The sequence below is a fragment of the Schistocerca serialis genome, chromosome 2, assembly GCF_023864345.2.
Source record: "Schistocerca serialis cubense isolate TAMUIC-IGC-003099 chromosome 2, iqSchSeri2.2, whole genome shotgun sequence".
In the NCBI taxonomy this organism is placed as follows: Eukaryota; Metazoa; Arthropoda; class Insecta; order Orthoptera; family Acrididae; genus Schistocerca; species Schistocerca serialis.
This window is the reverse complement of record NC_064639.1, coordinates 168,473,072-168,487,864: the sequence shown is the minus strand read 5'-3', so window position 1 is coordinate 168,487,864 and position 14,793 is coordinate 168,473,072. Positions and strand designations below refer to the sequence as shown.

Genomic DNA, 14,793 nt, shown 5'->3' with positions numbered 1-14,793 from the left:
AATAAACTTCGTTACAGCTTGTTCTTAGCACATTTCTGAGGCTCATAAATCTGTATCATTTAGCCTGCTTCCGCCATTAAGTTACTTGTAATTTTATGCTGTTGATAAATTATTTGTCAAAAATTTTCCACTGAGTCTCACATGCGAAGTAGTGATAATAGTTGAGAAAGCGTCAGAGAAGGTAAAGGATTGAGGTAAGTTTTGTGAAACATAACAGCTTTTGAATGTGGAAGTTCTTTATTGTACACGTGCAGATATACGAAGGGAGTGTGGTACAGAAGTCATCAAAACGTTTCACCAAATATTCCGTGGAAATTACAAAAATGAGCATTCTAATACATTGCCACAGGCAGCTGCAATAAATGTGACGCTTCACAAAGCTCCAAAATAATTAAGCATCCACAACTGGTCCTTCTGCAGCAGGTCTTTATGAGTGAACCAATGACAAATATTTTTGTTTTGGCAGCGGTAACTGTATTCTAGTTTAGCGTAAAAAAGGAGAACATCTAGTTACGTGATAACAGCTCCTGTTAGTGCTGTCGAATCTGGTCGACAGAAAAATAAAAAATTAATTGCCTTGTGTGCTCCTCAGATTTATACAATCTATATTTCCGAATGTCTTAAGGTACCTTTACACTATACGAAACTGCTCGCGAAATAAACGTGCGAGGCTATTTCGTGAGACAGCTGTTTAACCGTTTTCATTTACGGAGGTCGAAACGATATGCGAAACAGGCACACAAACGGTGAAATGTCCATTTGGGCGACACAGCCATTTCAACGTGGTCTTTTGTAATCTCAGAAGTTGCATCCCCATGCGCCCTCACAGATTCAGCAATCGTTTTACTTATTTATTTTTTAATTTTAGATTTCAGTGTTGGTACAGTGCAAATGGCATAAGTGCTTAAGCGCCCAAAATGGAAAGAACAAAAGACGTAACACTGGATGCTGAAGAATCATAATTCCATCCTCGCCTCGTCCCTTCTTGCCCGGTTGTGTTCTGGTCTTTCTTAGCTGTCCAACATATGCGAGTCGGTTTTATGGTCTTGGATGACATGGAGGGTTTCCCCGAGGTGTCTGTCTCGCTCGCAACAAGTAATGGCGTTGGTACTATGCGAAACGAGAGAAGCAAGGCATTCTGATACGGACACATCGGCCGAATGGGGTTTGTATGGCCGAGAAGCAGGCTCTCGTAGCACAGTGGGGACGACGTTAATGCTGCACGAAATTTGCCTCTCTAAACTGTTCGCGAGGCTGTGTCGCTGAATGAAAACGTACCTCTACGTATTTCGTACTCCGTTTCCTTGGAGTTAATTGTTTTCAGTAGATTCGATTTTGTACTTGTAGTGAAATATTTTGTGGAACTTCATTTAAGTTTGCCTGTAGATGCAGGATAATATTCTAAGTGTAGGTATAGGCGTCTAGTGAGTACGGTCCTGTTGGTATTGCTGAGGATTCTGGAGAAGCTGTGTGCAGCAGGCACCGAAGGCGGGCGACTAGTGCTGTCGGCGACGGGTTGCGCCGTGATGCTTGGAGGCGCCGTGCTTGCTATGGCGACCAGACTTTGTTGCGTGGTGACGCGTGCCGGCGCGACGCCGCGCTGGCCTGCCACACGTCTCACACTCTCCGAGGCACGTGGAACCTTTGTTGCTCCTGATCACCTTGCGGCCGTTGAGCGGCTGCGTGGAGCGGAAGTTGTTCACCAAGGGGCCGTTTGTCGACTGGAGAGTCCGGAACACCTCCAGCTGTGGACACGTAAGACACCGGTTATCACCACACTCAATATTAAGCACGAACTGTCCGGATTACACTGCTGGATCTTGAGTTTGTAACACCATGGAAGGCAGTACATAACGAAATTTTACGTATTATGCGTCTAGTTCGAAGAATGCATGATTTACCCTAGTTTTTATACCCTTGGTCCATTGGACGCAGAGACAGCTTTAACTTTCAACTGCTGTACGAAAGACATAAATCTGAGCCCCTACTCCATCAGGTATGCTCTCATCCAACATTCAGCGACACATCAGAGACACTATTAGAAATTAGTTTTATACTTTCAAGTGTTACTTTTACACTTATGTGACAGAAGGCGTGGAATAGCGGTATGCACATATACAGATGACGGTAGAGTCACGTACACAAGGTATAAAAGAGCAATGCACTAGCGGATCAGTCATTTGTCACGAGCGGTTCTAGGCGCTTCAGTCCGGAACCGCGAGACTGCTACGGTCACAGGTTCGAATCCTGCCTCGGGTATGGATGTGTGTGATGTCCTTAGGTTAGTTAGGTTTAAGTAGTTCTAAGTTCTAGAGGACTGATGACCTCAGATGTTAAGCCCCATAGTGCTCAGAGCCATTTGAAGAGTCATTTGTACTCAGGTGATCCATGTGAAAAGGTTTACGGCGTGATTATGGCCGCACGATGGGAACTGACAGACTTTCAACGCGGAATGATAGTTGGTGCTAGACGCATGGGACAGTCCACTTCGGGAATTTTTAAGGATTCTAATACTTCTGTATACACAGTGTCAAGAGCATCCCGGGAATACCATGTTTCAGGCATTACCTCTCATCGCCGACAACGCAGTAGCGGAAGGCTTTCATTTAACGATCAAGAACAGCGGCATTTGTATCGGATTTTCAGTGCTTACAGACCAGGAACACTACGTGAAATAACTACAGAAACCATTGAGGGACGTACTACGTACCTATTCGCTAGGACAGTGCTACGAAATTTGGTGTTAATTGGCTGTGGCAGCAGACGCCATGGCGTGTGTCTTTGCTAACAGTACGACGTCGTCTGCAGCGGCTCTCCTGGGACCGTGACCATATCAGATGGACCCTGGCCTGATAAAATGAGTCCCGGCATAAGTTGTTAAGAGTTGATGGTAAAGTTCGAATGGGGCGCACATCTCACGGAGTCATGGACCCTAGTTGTCAACAAGGCACTGTGCAAGCTGGTTGTGACTCCATAATGGTATGGGCTGTGTTTACATGAAATGGACTGGGTTCTGGTCATGTTAGGCCACCTCATTTTCAGCCATCCATGGACTTTATGTTCCCAAGAAAATATGTAATTTTTGGTTGAGAATGGCCAAGCCATGGGCCACAATTGTTTGGGATTGGTTTGAAGAACATTCTGGACAGTTCGATTGAATGATTTGCCCACCTAGATAGCCCGATATGAATCCCATCGGAAATTTATGGGACATAATGGAGAGGTCAGTTCATGCACAAAATCCTACACCAGAAACGCATTTTTATTTACGGACGAGTATACAGGATGGAGAAAAATTGTGTCACGAAATTTTAACCCTGGATAGTTGATGTCAGTACGAACCAGAGTTACTAATGTCGCGTAGGTCGACAACGGACCATTTTTAAACTAAGGAAACTTGGCACCACGCGTTCCGATTTTCCATGGGATCACCCTATTGCCGTTTGCCGGTTGAGGGGCAGCGCTATTGTTGTCGGTTCCCATATACAAACGTCCCTCGCTCTGTCACTGCCGCCACGTGATACGCACACGTGTCGAATAAGTCTTCCTGTTTGTCCCAACCTCAAGCCAGAGGCATTCACCCATAAGCTTCGTTTCGGAGCGCAAATACGTCACCTGCGATTTAGTCATACAGTAAGCCTGGCGGAACAGTATATTCGTTTGAAGAACAACGAGATATGGTTTTTGTTCATGGACTAGCCGACGGTAATGCGCTTGAAGCTCGACGGTTGTATGAGGAGCGGTACCCAGCAAGACGCCACCCACACCCGCAAACGCTTACTGCAATTCACCGGCGACTTGGCGAAACAGGCTCGTTAGCGGGATGTCATGGTGATGCTGGAAGACCTCGAACACGACGGCATGCTACATTTGAAGAGACCTCGAGCACTACGAGGAAGCACCTACGACAAGTATTCAAGAGCTCATCGGTTAGTCTGGGAGGTTTTCAAGGACGACGGGTAACATCTATTCGATTTCCACCCTGCCCAAGGCCTAAATCTTGTGGTGGACTATGAACACAGGCTAACATTTTGCCGGTGGTTTCTGCTACGTGTTGCGCGAGATCCGACTTCCCCGCCGTTGTGATGTTTACCGACGAGTGCACCTTCCATCGACATGGTCTTCACCACACTCGAAACGTTCATTACTCGGCAAGATGAAAACATCACGTCACATACGTTCACGGACACCAGGAACGATTTTCGTTTATCATTTGGGCAGGCGTTGTGTGTGACCATCTGATTGGAGCGGTCCGTCTACCTCCTCGACTTATCGGGGCAAATTACCTTCACTTTTTGCAAGAAACTCTACCTGGCCTGCTGGAAGATGTTCCCCTGGACATATGGCTACGCACGTGGTTGCAGCATGATGGTGCTCCCGCACGTAACAGTAGTGTTGTGCGGTGATATTAACTCTTAGACGACCGGCTAGTTGGCAGAGGAGCTCGTAGAACGATCACTGACCTCACGCCACCAGACTTTTTCCTGTGGCGATTCTTCAAGGTTCTAGTCCACCCACCCGGACGTGAACCACCAAGGAACGAAGAGGAATTGATGGATCGCATTCAACATGCGTCAATCACATCAGTTCAATGCCAGGAATCTCTGGAAGAGTTCGCCAAAACACCGTTTGACGTTACCAAGCTTGTGTCGCGTCAGAGGGTCGCCAGTTCGAGCACCTGCTTTAAGTAAACAATGTTCTAGCTTCAAAAAACGCCCTTTTCAGGGCGGACCAAATTGGTATAAGAGGAGTTGACGGGTTTGTTCCCGGCACGTCTTATCATGAAACTACAATGGATGTGTCGGGACCCGGGCAGATTCGCTCCCAGGCCCCTAGAGTGGAAGGCTGGAGCGCTACCATTGAGCGTGCGGTCCTCCTTGGATACATCGTGACTCCGGCAGGCAGAGCATTTGCGGCCATGCGTTGTCCAGAGCATCGGGCAACAGGACAATCCCGCGGCTAATCAGGGCGCGTGATGCCAAGTTTCCGTAGTTTAAAAATTGTGCGTTGTAGACCTAATTTTGATTCCTACTGGCATCCGCTACCCAGGGTTAAAATTTCACGACGCAATGTTTCTCCACCCTGTAGAGACAGAATGGCTATATTTATGATGGGGACTTGTTGAGTCCATGCCACGCCGAGATGCGGCCTGGGCTGTGCCAAAGGAGAGCTGACGCTATATTGGCTGGTATGCCATGACCTTTGTCACCTCAGTGTATTTTCTGAGCTCACATATAACAACACTTTTACATAACCTGTGTCCGATGGACCCACTGGTTCACGTTGTGGTGTCGTTAAATCAGATTGGGCTCTAATCAATTACATTTCGTTGGAATTCAGAGAATATTTTATTGGAACACATACTCATTTTTGTGACTGCAGAAAAAACATTGTTATAACTTGCAGCTTAATTAACTGTCAGACAGTTTACTACTCTGTTGTGTAAGAGAGCAAAATATTGAGCTAGGTAGTTTCCAGTGTGTGAAGCAGTGTAGAAATGTGATTGACATTCGATACTCACTCATTTGAAACACGAAATAATAACATCAACAGCAGTTATATTCCTACAGTCCATAGGGGAAGAGGCATTATTTATTCATATTATTCTTATTCAGATAGAATGCCTGAATTTACATCTAAAAAACCAAGCAGGAGAGAAGACAGCATATGTTTTGGAAGCCCAAATCTCAAATCAGTTGTTATTCGGCGGAGAGCTAAGGATGACGATTTCCTTCCAGATGTAAGTACTGCTTCGGATGAAATCCGTGAAGTAAGGCAGCGGCATGCAACTCTTTAGATGAAGAGCAAAATAGTGGTGGTGGTGGAGGTGATGGAGATGGCGATGAACATAATAGTGCCTTTAGACAAATAATCGGTGAAACTATCAACATACTTGTTGTTCCAAATGGAGTAAAAGCCCTCTAGTGCAACATAAAATGTCTGCACGCAATCTAGTGAAATTTATACCAGGACCAGCGAAGGGTATAGTCGCTCACACACTCAAAGATATTTAGGATCCTTTAGGCACTGTGGATGAAATTGTGAGCTGCACAAACTAGAGGCAAGAATAGTGTGTGTACCAAAATGATAAACTGGTATGACTTAACTAGAGAAGAAGTGTAATCCTTCTGGGAAATTTTGTGTCGTAGTCGAAAAGGTTAAGGCCTGACATTTTACAATCAGGGAACTTTTTTGAGAAAGTTTTGCAATTCGTCATATAGGGCTACCATGTCCATGAGTCGGTTAGAGGCAATAAGAGGATTCATTAGTTTTCGTAGGTACAGGAGATGCTAAGTTACAAACCGATAAGCTTGCTGCTGTATTGTATGAATGGGAAATATTTATGGGACAGTGCAGGAAAGAAATGAGACTCAAAATTAATTTTACAGTCGGAAGACAACTAGTTCCATTTACGAGCTGTTGTGGATTTGTACAATATAATATGTCAAATGAGGGTGGAAAGTTGTACCACAGATGGGACTGTATATGAAGGAGGACAACCAGACGAGTCACCTCTGCAATATTTAGGCCTTACCACAGTGAAGAACCTTCGAAGCAATATTACTGGTGCAGCCGGAAATGTTACTATAGATAATTATTTTATAGGCGTACCATTGGCAGAACAACTCTTGAGTAGAATCCTAACTCTTATGATGACATTGAGGATGAATAAAAGAAAAATTCAAAAAGAGATGACGCTAAATAGTCTAAGAAAAAGTCTATTTCCATTCACAACAACAGATATTCAAGTGCACAGAGGATAATAGGGTACCAGCGTAACTAGATGTATATGTAACATTATCTGTCAGACTACCAGAGATGTAAATTTGTTCCAATAGACTGCTGTTCTGTGACATTTTCAGATTAAATCTGACAACTGTGTTCTTCGCATGCCACTCTTAAAACCTTCTTCTTTCTGGCCCCTCTTCCCTCTTCTTTCCCCTCCCCTCCCCCCACCATTCATCTGGAGCTGTCAGCAATATATATACAGTTGGAACACGAAATTTCGTGCATCGGAAGAGCAGATATACGGATTGGGCAGTGTCTTGAAAGGAGGATATAAGATGAACATCAACAAAAGCAAAACGAGGATAATGGAATGTAGTCGCATTAAACGGGGTGATGCTGAGAGAATTAGATTAGGAAATGAGTTTTGCTATTTGGGAAGCAAAATAACTCATGATGGTCGAAGTAGAGAGCCTGTAAAAAGTAGATGGCAATGGCAAGAAAGGCGTTCCTGAGCAAGAGAGGTTTGTTAACATCGACTATAGATTTAAGTGTGACAATAAGGGAATAGAAGCTTTTGAGATGTGGTACTGCAGAAGAATACTGAAGACTAAATGGGTAGATCATGTAACTAATGAGGAGGGGATAAAATTTTCTCGGGCTTCCAGCCGCGTCCAGTGGTTTAAAATACACGAGCTTTCGGCCAATTTCTCCTCGGCCATTGTCAATGGTGAGGAGAATTCCGCTAGAAGCCCGAGAAATTTTATCAGTAAATATCGCCACGAAACAATGCATTCGTATGATGAGGAGGTACTGAACAAAATTGGGGAGATGAGAAATTTGTGGTACAGCCTGAGTAGAAGAAGGTATCGATTGGTAGTACACATTCTGAGGCATCAAGGGTCACCAATTTAGTACTGACGGAAGCGTGGGCAATGAAAATCGTAAAGGGAGACCAGGAGATGAATACAGTAAGCAGATTCAGAAGGACGCAGGTTGCAGTAATTACTCGGAGACGAAGACGCCTGCACAGGATAGAGTAGCATGGAGAGCTGCATCACGCCAGTCTTTGGACTCAAGACCACAACAACAACAATGCATTGGAGCTTAAAAGAAGTCATACAGCTATTGATAAATGACTTTATCACTCAAATAGCACACTTGACACGTTTCGAATTTATTTCCATCATCACATATCCTAGTGCACAGAGGGTCACAGGATACAAGAATTACTAGATGTAATTGTAATAAAAGGTGACACGGTGCTCATGTCGGTCATCTTAAGTTCCATATAGAGACCACCAAAGCCTGTCGTATCCTGCGACATTCTGTGTAATTGGATATCAGATGATGGAAATAAATTCGAATAGCGTCAAGTGATCAATTTGAGTAACAAAGTCATATTTCACCGATTGTATGACTTTTTTGAAGAGACCTATTCGGCCCCAATACAGTACTACACCATAGTATAAAAAATGGTGTTTTATGGGCCAGGATCTCCTTATCCACCTTCTTCTGAGCTGGGGACAGCGACCAGTCCCACATGACACATTTCCGAGACCATCCCGGAACTATCTGAAGCGTGCTTGTCTCCCTACACTGTCCCCGCGATGGAAGGTTCCATGACACTTTTGATGTAAACAACATCAACGATTGTCGCTTTCACGGCGTTTGGTGTGAGCGGGGCTGAACGTTGTTATTTCTCCCTTGCTGGAGTGGTGATTACCTGTTTGAATACTGTTGACAAGCCTGGAAACTGCTGGGTTATGAGGTAGCACAAGTGGAAGTTAGCAACCTTGTATCTACAGCGGGCCTGATGCAACACTGTTTGTGGAAAACTCGATGTCAACAACATGGGCCCATCGCTTAAATGAAGACTCCACACTGAAACTTCAGTTTTTTTCAAAGCAATTTTAATGGCTATTTCACTTCATTGGAGTGTTTACTCTTACATCCCAAAATTGGGAATTGCATGGACGTCTAAGAAATATTTGAAATATGAACTGCGCGAAAGGGCCATGCCACAATGGCAGCTACCAAAGTGGCCAAGACAGTACCTGTCTATCAGAGACTTGCGTCTGATGCACTATTGGCAAGATGCACTGCTGGCAAGACACAAAATCGAAATGCAAGTTTGTACAGTGTCATCTTGGGTCTTAAAACTGTTTCGCAGTTCAATATGCACTTTATCACTTCCCTGAAGAAGATCTCTTTATCTAAAGATCGATTGAACAAGCAGTCCTCAATATGCTGCATGTAGAAGAAAGGATACAAGAAAAAGTCTACCTTGGTCTTGGAATTACAACAAGAAGAAGCCTCACGTGAGCAGGAAGGGAAAACGTGTGGTGCTGGTGAATTGTAATGGGTATGAAGTGTCTTCAAAGCAGGGTATAAGATGAACATCAACAAAAGCAAAACGAGGGTAATGGAATGTAGTCGAATTAAGTCGGGTGATGCTGAGGGAATTAGATTACGAAATGAGACACTTCAAGTAGTAAAGGAGTTTTGCTATTTGGGGAGCAAAATAACTGACGATGGTCGAAGTAGAGAGGATATAAAATGTAGACTGGCAATGGCAAGGAAAGCGTTTCTGAAGAAGAAAAATTTGTTAACATCGAGTACCGATTTAAATGTCAGGAAGTCGTTTCTGAAAGTATTTGTATGGAGTGTAGCCTTGTATGGAAGTGAAACGTGGACGATAAATAAAAAAAATGGTTCAAATGGCTCTGAGCACTATGGGACTCAACTGCTGTGGTCATAAGTCCCCTAGAACTTAGAACTACTTAAACCTAACTAACCTAAGGACAGCACACAACACCCAGCCATCACGAGGTAGAGAAAATCCCTGACCCCGCCGGGAATCGAACCCGGGAACCCGGGCGTGGGAAGCGAGAACGCTACCGCACGACCACGAGATGCGGGCTGGACGATAAATAGTTTGGACAAGAAGAGAATAGAAGCTTTCGAAATGTGGTGCTACAGAAGAATGCTGAAGATTAGATGGGTAGATCACATTACTAATGAGGAGGTATTGAATAGAATTGGGGAGAAGAGGAGCTTGTGGCACAACTTGACTAGAAGAAGGGATCGGTTGGTAGGACATGTTCCGAGACATCGAGGGATCACCAATTTAGTATTGGAGGACAGCGTGGAGGGTAAAAATCCTAGAGGGAGACAAAGAGATGAATACACTATGCAGATTCAGAAGGATGTAGGCTGCAGTAGGTACTGGGAGATGAAGAAGCTTGCACAGGATAGGGGAGCATGGAGAGCTGCATCAAATCAGTCTCAGGACTGAAGACCACAACAACAACAACGTGTGTCTTCTACTAGCATTCATGTTCTACTAAAATTTAGAATTCATTGTCCCATAAGTTTGTTTTTCTACGTTCAAGTGCTAACTTTTTAAGCATAAATATTAACCAATCTCAACGATATTTTTGTAGGAAGTGGTCTTGAGGAATTTGTATGCTTCTATGCATTAGTATTAGCCACAGTGTAGTTTGTCAATTTCATTATCACATTTACGTACTGATAATTAAACAAAATTTAAGTTTGAAATTTAGGAAAAATGCTGAATTTTTTCTCGTAAGATGAATGCATAGAATTGCTGAATAATGTGTGGTGAATATACCTAAAGAAACTAAAATGTAAAAATTGAAGACAGAACACAAAAATTTGACTTTCAAACAAACCATTAAAAGTCACATTAAAAATTGGGAACTAAAAAACCAGTGAAGCCTGGACTTCTAAGCTTGGGAATTGCTACATCTTTATATGATATACACGATTTTAAACAGCGGCTCAAATTGCCAAAGTAGAAGGAAAGTTATATTGGGTAGAGTCTCTCTTTAAGATGTCTCCTGGTTTTGTGCGTGCCGAGCCAGAGGTGCAGTTTTTGGGATGGAGTCGCAATCGGAAGGACCCTCAAAACGAGCGTTCAGATCTCTGTTGTCTGTTCATCCGTATTAATTGGCGCTTCTCGCTTCGCTGGTTACTGGCACAATAAGCGGAGCAGCAACAAAAACCAAACAGGTCTCATTTGAATCAGTAATGCTAGAGCGCTGAATGACAGTGTTACCTGCGATTCGGAGACGCCATTCAGAGGGGGAAAGACGAACCACATGACGGTCTCCGTGCAGGGCGGAGTGGTGAAGCTGCCGTTGTAATAGTAGTAGTCGTCGACGGGGTAGCCGGAGAAGATCTCGTCGTAGGTGAGTTCCTCTTCCGGCTCTGTGGTGTGTCCAGGATTCACAACTTGGGGCAGGGCTCGCACGATCGGAGCCAGCGACGGGTTGTCTCCATCTTGTAGCTGCAACAACGTAGCACACAATGCAATATGTACAGGGAATACTGATTTTCCTGTTCTTGCTCGTGTAACAACGTGATACATAAGTTACGCACACAAATCTCTGGAGATACTGATTTTCGTTTTCCTGTCCCTGTAACAAAATGGCACAAGAATAAAGCACAATATTCTTCATTAATGCGGTCATGGTGTCCGTAATTGCTGTGTTACTACTTTAGGTATTTCGAATCCGTCTTCGCAGTTACTAAAAATGCGTATACGTTCTATGAAAAAGAAAAAAAGGACCGTACCACGAAGGAATTATCCGAATGGGATCAAATTCGGTGAATGTGTTGTAGCTGTAAAGACAAACAAATGATTACAGTTTCAGAAAAATTCGACGATTCATTCAAGAGAAAGAGCTCCACAAACTGAGCAAGTCGATAACGCTTTAGGCCACCTCGGACTCATATGAAAGTAATTATTCGGCTTTGGATTGCTTGACAGAGTGGTTGGATTCCTCCTGAGGAACCAAATTCAGTTCAATTGGCGTGTTAGATCGTCAAAACCCCGAGATGGCTAGACGTCCCTACCCATAACGCTACAGACGTTCTGAACTGGGGAGAGATACGGCGACTTTGTTAGCCAAAGTTTGGAAGCACAAACACAAGCAGTAGAACGCTCCCGGTGTTCAGGGAGGGGGGGGGGGGGTTGGGCGGGGGTTGGGGAGGGAGGGGGGGGGAGTGTTACCTCGCTGAAATGTAAGCCCAGGGTAGCTTGCCATGAATGGCAACAAAACGAGGCTTAGAATATTTTGTCGACGAACCTCTGTGCTGTAAGGGTGCCGCTGATGACAAACAGAGGGGTCCTGCTATGAAAAGAAGAAGCGCCCCAGACCAACCTTCCTGGTTGTCGGACCATATGGCGGGTGACAATCACAATGGTATCCTACGGCAGTCCAGGGAGTCTCCAGACCTGTAATCTCATTGACCGGAGCATAAGTGTCTTCGGTCATGAGTCTCACTCCGAATTGAGCACCGCTGACCAGCGAAGCCATATCTTGGACGACCTGGACAGTGGCGGGATACCAATGTGACGTCACCCACCATCCGGCCCGACCACCAGAGGTAATGGTCTGGGGTCCCATTCCAATTCTGGTTGTAAGCCGCGGCACACTTACATCACAGCGGTAATTCGACTATCTCACACAGCCCGTTTTATTGCCCTGGTCTTACATTTCAGCAATGCGGCACCCGCCCGCACACGGCGAGTATTTCTGCTACTTGTCTTTGTGCTTACCGAACTGTACGTTGGCCAGCAAGGTAGCCGGATCTCTTTCCAATTGAGAGGGTTTGGAGCATAATGGGCAGGGCCCTCCAATCAGCTCAGGATTTTTACAATCCAACTAGCTAACTGTGCAGAATTTGGCCCAATATTTCTCAGGAGGACATCGAGCAACTCCGTCAATCAGTGCCAAGCGGAATAATTGCTCGCATTAGGACCAGAAGTTGGCCAACACGTTATTGACTTGCTCAGTTTGTCAAGCTCTTTCTCTTAAATAAATCATCCTATTTTGTCTGTATTTTATCTATCCAAAAGCTGTTTCTAAATGTAGGGAAAGTTGCGTGATATGTTTATATATTTGCCAGCTTTCATAAGTCAGTTTATTTCGTATCGATTATCTGCTAGCAACCTTTACTTAAGCCGCCAGCACACCATAGCGGAGAAACGAGGAAACTGTTCCCGAACTGAAGACTGCCATTTGCAGGGACGAATATGAATAATGGGGTATTATTTAAAGGGTATGAGAGAAAACGAAAGGAAAAGCACTGAACAAAATGAAAGGCTGTTTACTTAACAATCCCCGCTGAGTCTGTCTTAAATGAATGAAATTTGCCAGTTTTCTGTATTATATCTCCATCGAAAGACGGGAAGCAGTTAATATATACTGAAGAATGTAGGGCTCATTCTTACAAGTAGGGGCGAAAATGCATCAAATTACCGATTCAGGATTGCTGCATGGAACTTCCGAAGTCTCAGACAGTGAGACTATTGTATCATTCATTAAGTTTTGCAGTTTCGGTTCTTGTTTCATATTTCGTGGCACTCACAACACGTCTATCTTTTGAGATTATTTTTCAGTCTTTAATTCATTTTTGTATGTCATAATTTTACCTACCTGCCTTTCCACAATTTTATCGTATTTTCCTTCGAATTATTTGTACCTCAATGATTGCGATGTCCAACATGACTTGAGCTAGCGACTTCATTTTCACACTTTTTCCTAACAGTAGGCTCCCAGAGTCGTTATGGACGTCAAGTGCATCGCCCTGCAAATGGCGCCTTCGATATGGTAAAGCTACACTAGCGCCAGTGAGTTGTGTAGTTACTTTTAGTACGTCTGTGCTTTGGGCCCTTAACTCTGAGCCCACTGATCAACTACTGCTCCACTAATATCTCTGCTGTCTAAGCCAAGAGGGTATGAAGGCGGACAGACGGCGGGCATGCTTCGCAAGTTTCTAAGGAGAACAAAGCTATCGCTTCGTCCTACTCTCTTCGTACCTGCAGGAGAGAACAGCTTTATGACGTTATGGTGTGAAATCGTGTGCTACTGAAACTGGTTGCATTTATACGTGCTGAGGAAGAGAGAGAGAGAGAGAGAGAGAGAGAGAGAGACAGAGCTACATGTATGTGCAAGCAGCAATAGTTTGTATGTGTCAGGTATTTTATGAAATAAATCTCCACTAATGTAACTATTCTGGATAAAAGGTAACACTTTTGCTTAACCGAATGCGGGGCGAGCCAACTCGGTTTCTGAAGATTTGTCCAGCTCAATTGCTGAATTTGCGGCAGAGTGGCTCTCGCGAATGCGATTCAGTGCGACATTCCCATTCTGTTCCCGAACTGCAAGTATTTCGCGATCGGGTTTAGTAAGTCGTGTTTTCATTCGCCAAACAGATTCTGCTTCTTACATGATTTTCAAATGTATGTTGCACAACTGTTCTTCATTTGGCTGTGGCAGCAGGCAGTACGTGTGTCATCCACAACTAATCAGTGCGGTCTGCGTAAAACGTCTGTATTTCTGAGGCACAATAACAACTGCAAGGTTAATAAAATGTTATACCTTTATTCCAAATTCATACCATTCATAAATTCACTTAAATTAAATAATAGTTCCGTAGTGTAATAGATGTGTACAACGATAAGGCCTTGCAAAAATGCATTATCTGGAAGTAACTAAACTGAATACTTGTTCCCTTTTTCCTTTTTTTCTTTTTTCGGGATAAATTTGTCAGTCATCAGTTGCTGAAAATTACAGTCAAAACTATGAATATTTGTAGTAACTAACACTCAGAGGTAAGCCGCTCTTTGCATTAATAAGTGACTTTCAGAACACGGAAGGTAAGTTCTCCTCGAGATCTTCGAGAACGCAGCTGCTCCACGATCTGATTAAGTGTTTTGTGACACTATGGTGTGGTGTGGCTCACCACGACCTAGTATAACCACTTTATACACTGAAGCGCCAAAGAAACTGGTATAGCCATCCGTATTCAAATGCAAAGGTATGCAAATAGGCAGAATACGGCGCTGCGGTCGGCAACGCCTATATAAGGCAACAAGTCTCTGGTACACTTGTTAGATCGGTTACTGCTGCTACAATGGCGGGTTATCAAAATTTAAATGAATTTTAAAGTGGTGTTATAGTAGCCCCTCGAGCGATGGGACACAGCAACTCCGAGGTAGCGATAAGTGGGGATTTTCCCGTACGATCATTTCAC

General features: G+C 44.0%; 1 protein-coding gene across 1 annotated transcript in view; it reads right to left on the bottom strand.

Annotated features, from left to right (window-relative positions):
* Positions 1–218: 218 nt before the first annotated feature.
* LOC126456880 (carbonic anhydrase-like) overlaps positions 219–14,793 on the bottom strand; it is a 78,601-nt gene continuing 64,026 nt past the window's right edge. The window contains exons 7-8 of the mRNA XM_050092701.1: positions 10,808–11,038; positions 219–1,745 (exon numbers count right to left, since the gene is read on the bottom strand). Coding sequence (XP_049948658.1) covers positions 1,497–1,745; positions 10,808–11,038 — 480 coding nt within the window. The 3' untranslated portion in view covers positions 219–1,496. The remainder of the gene's footprint in view (positions 1,746–10,807; positions 11,039–14,793) is intronic.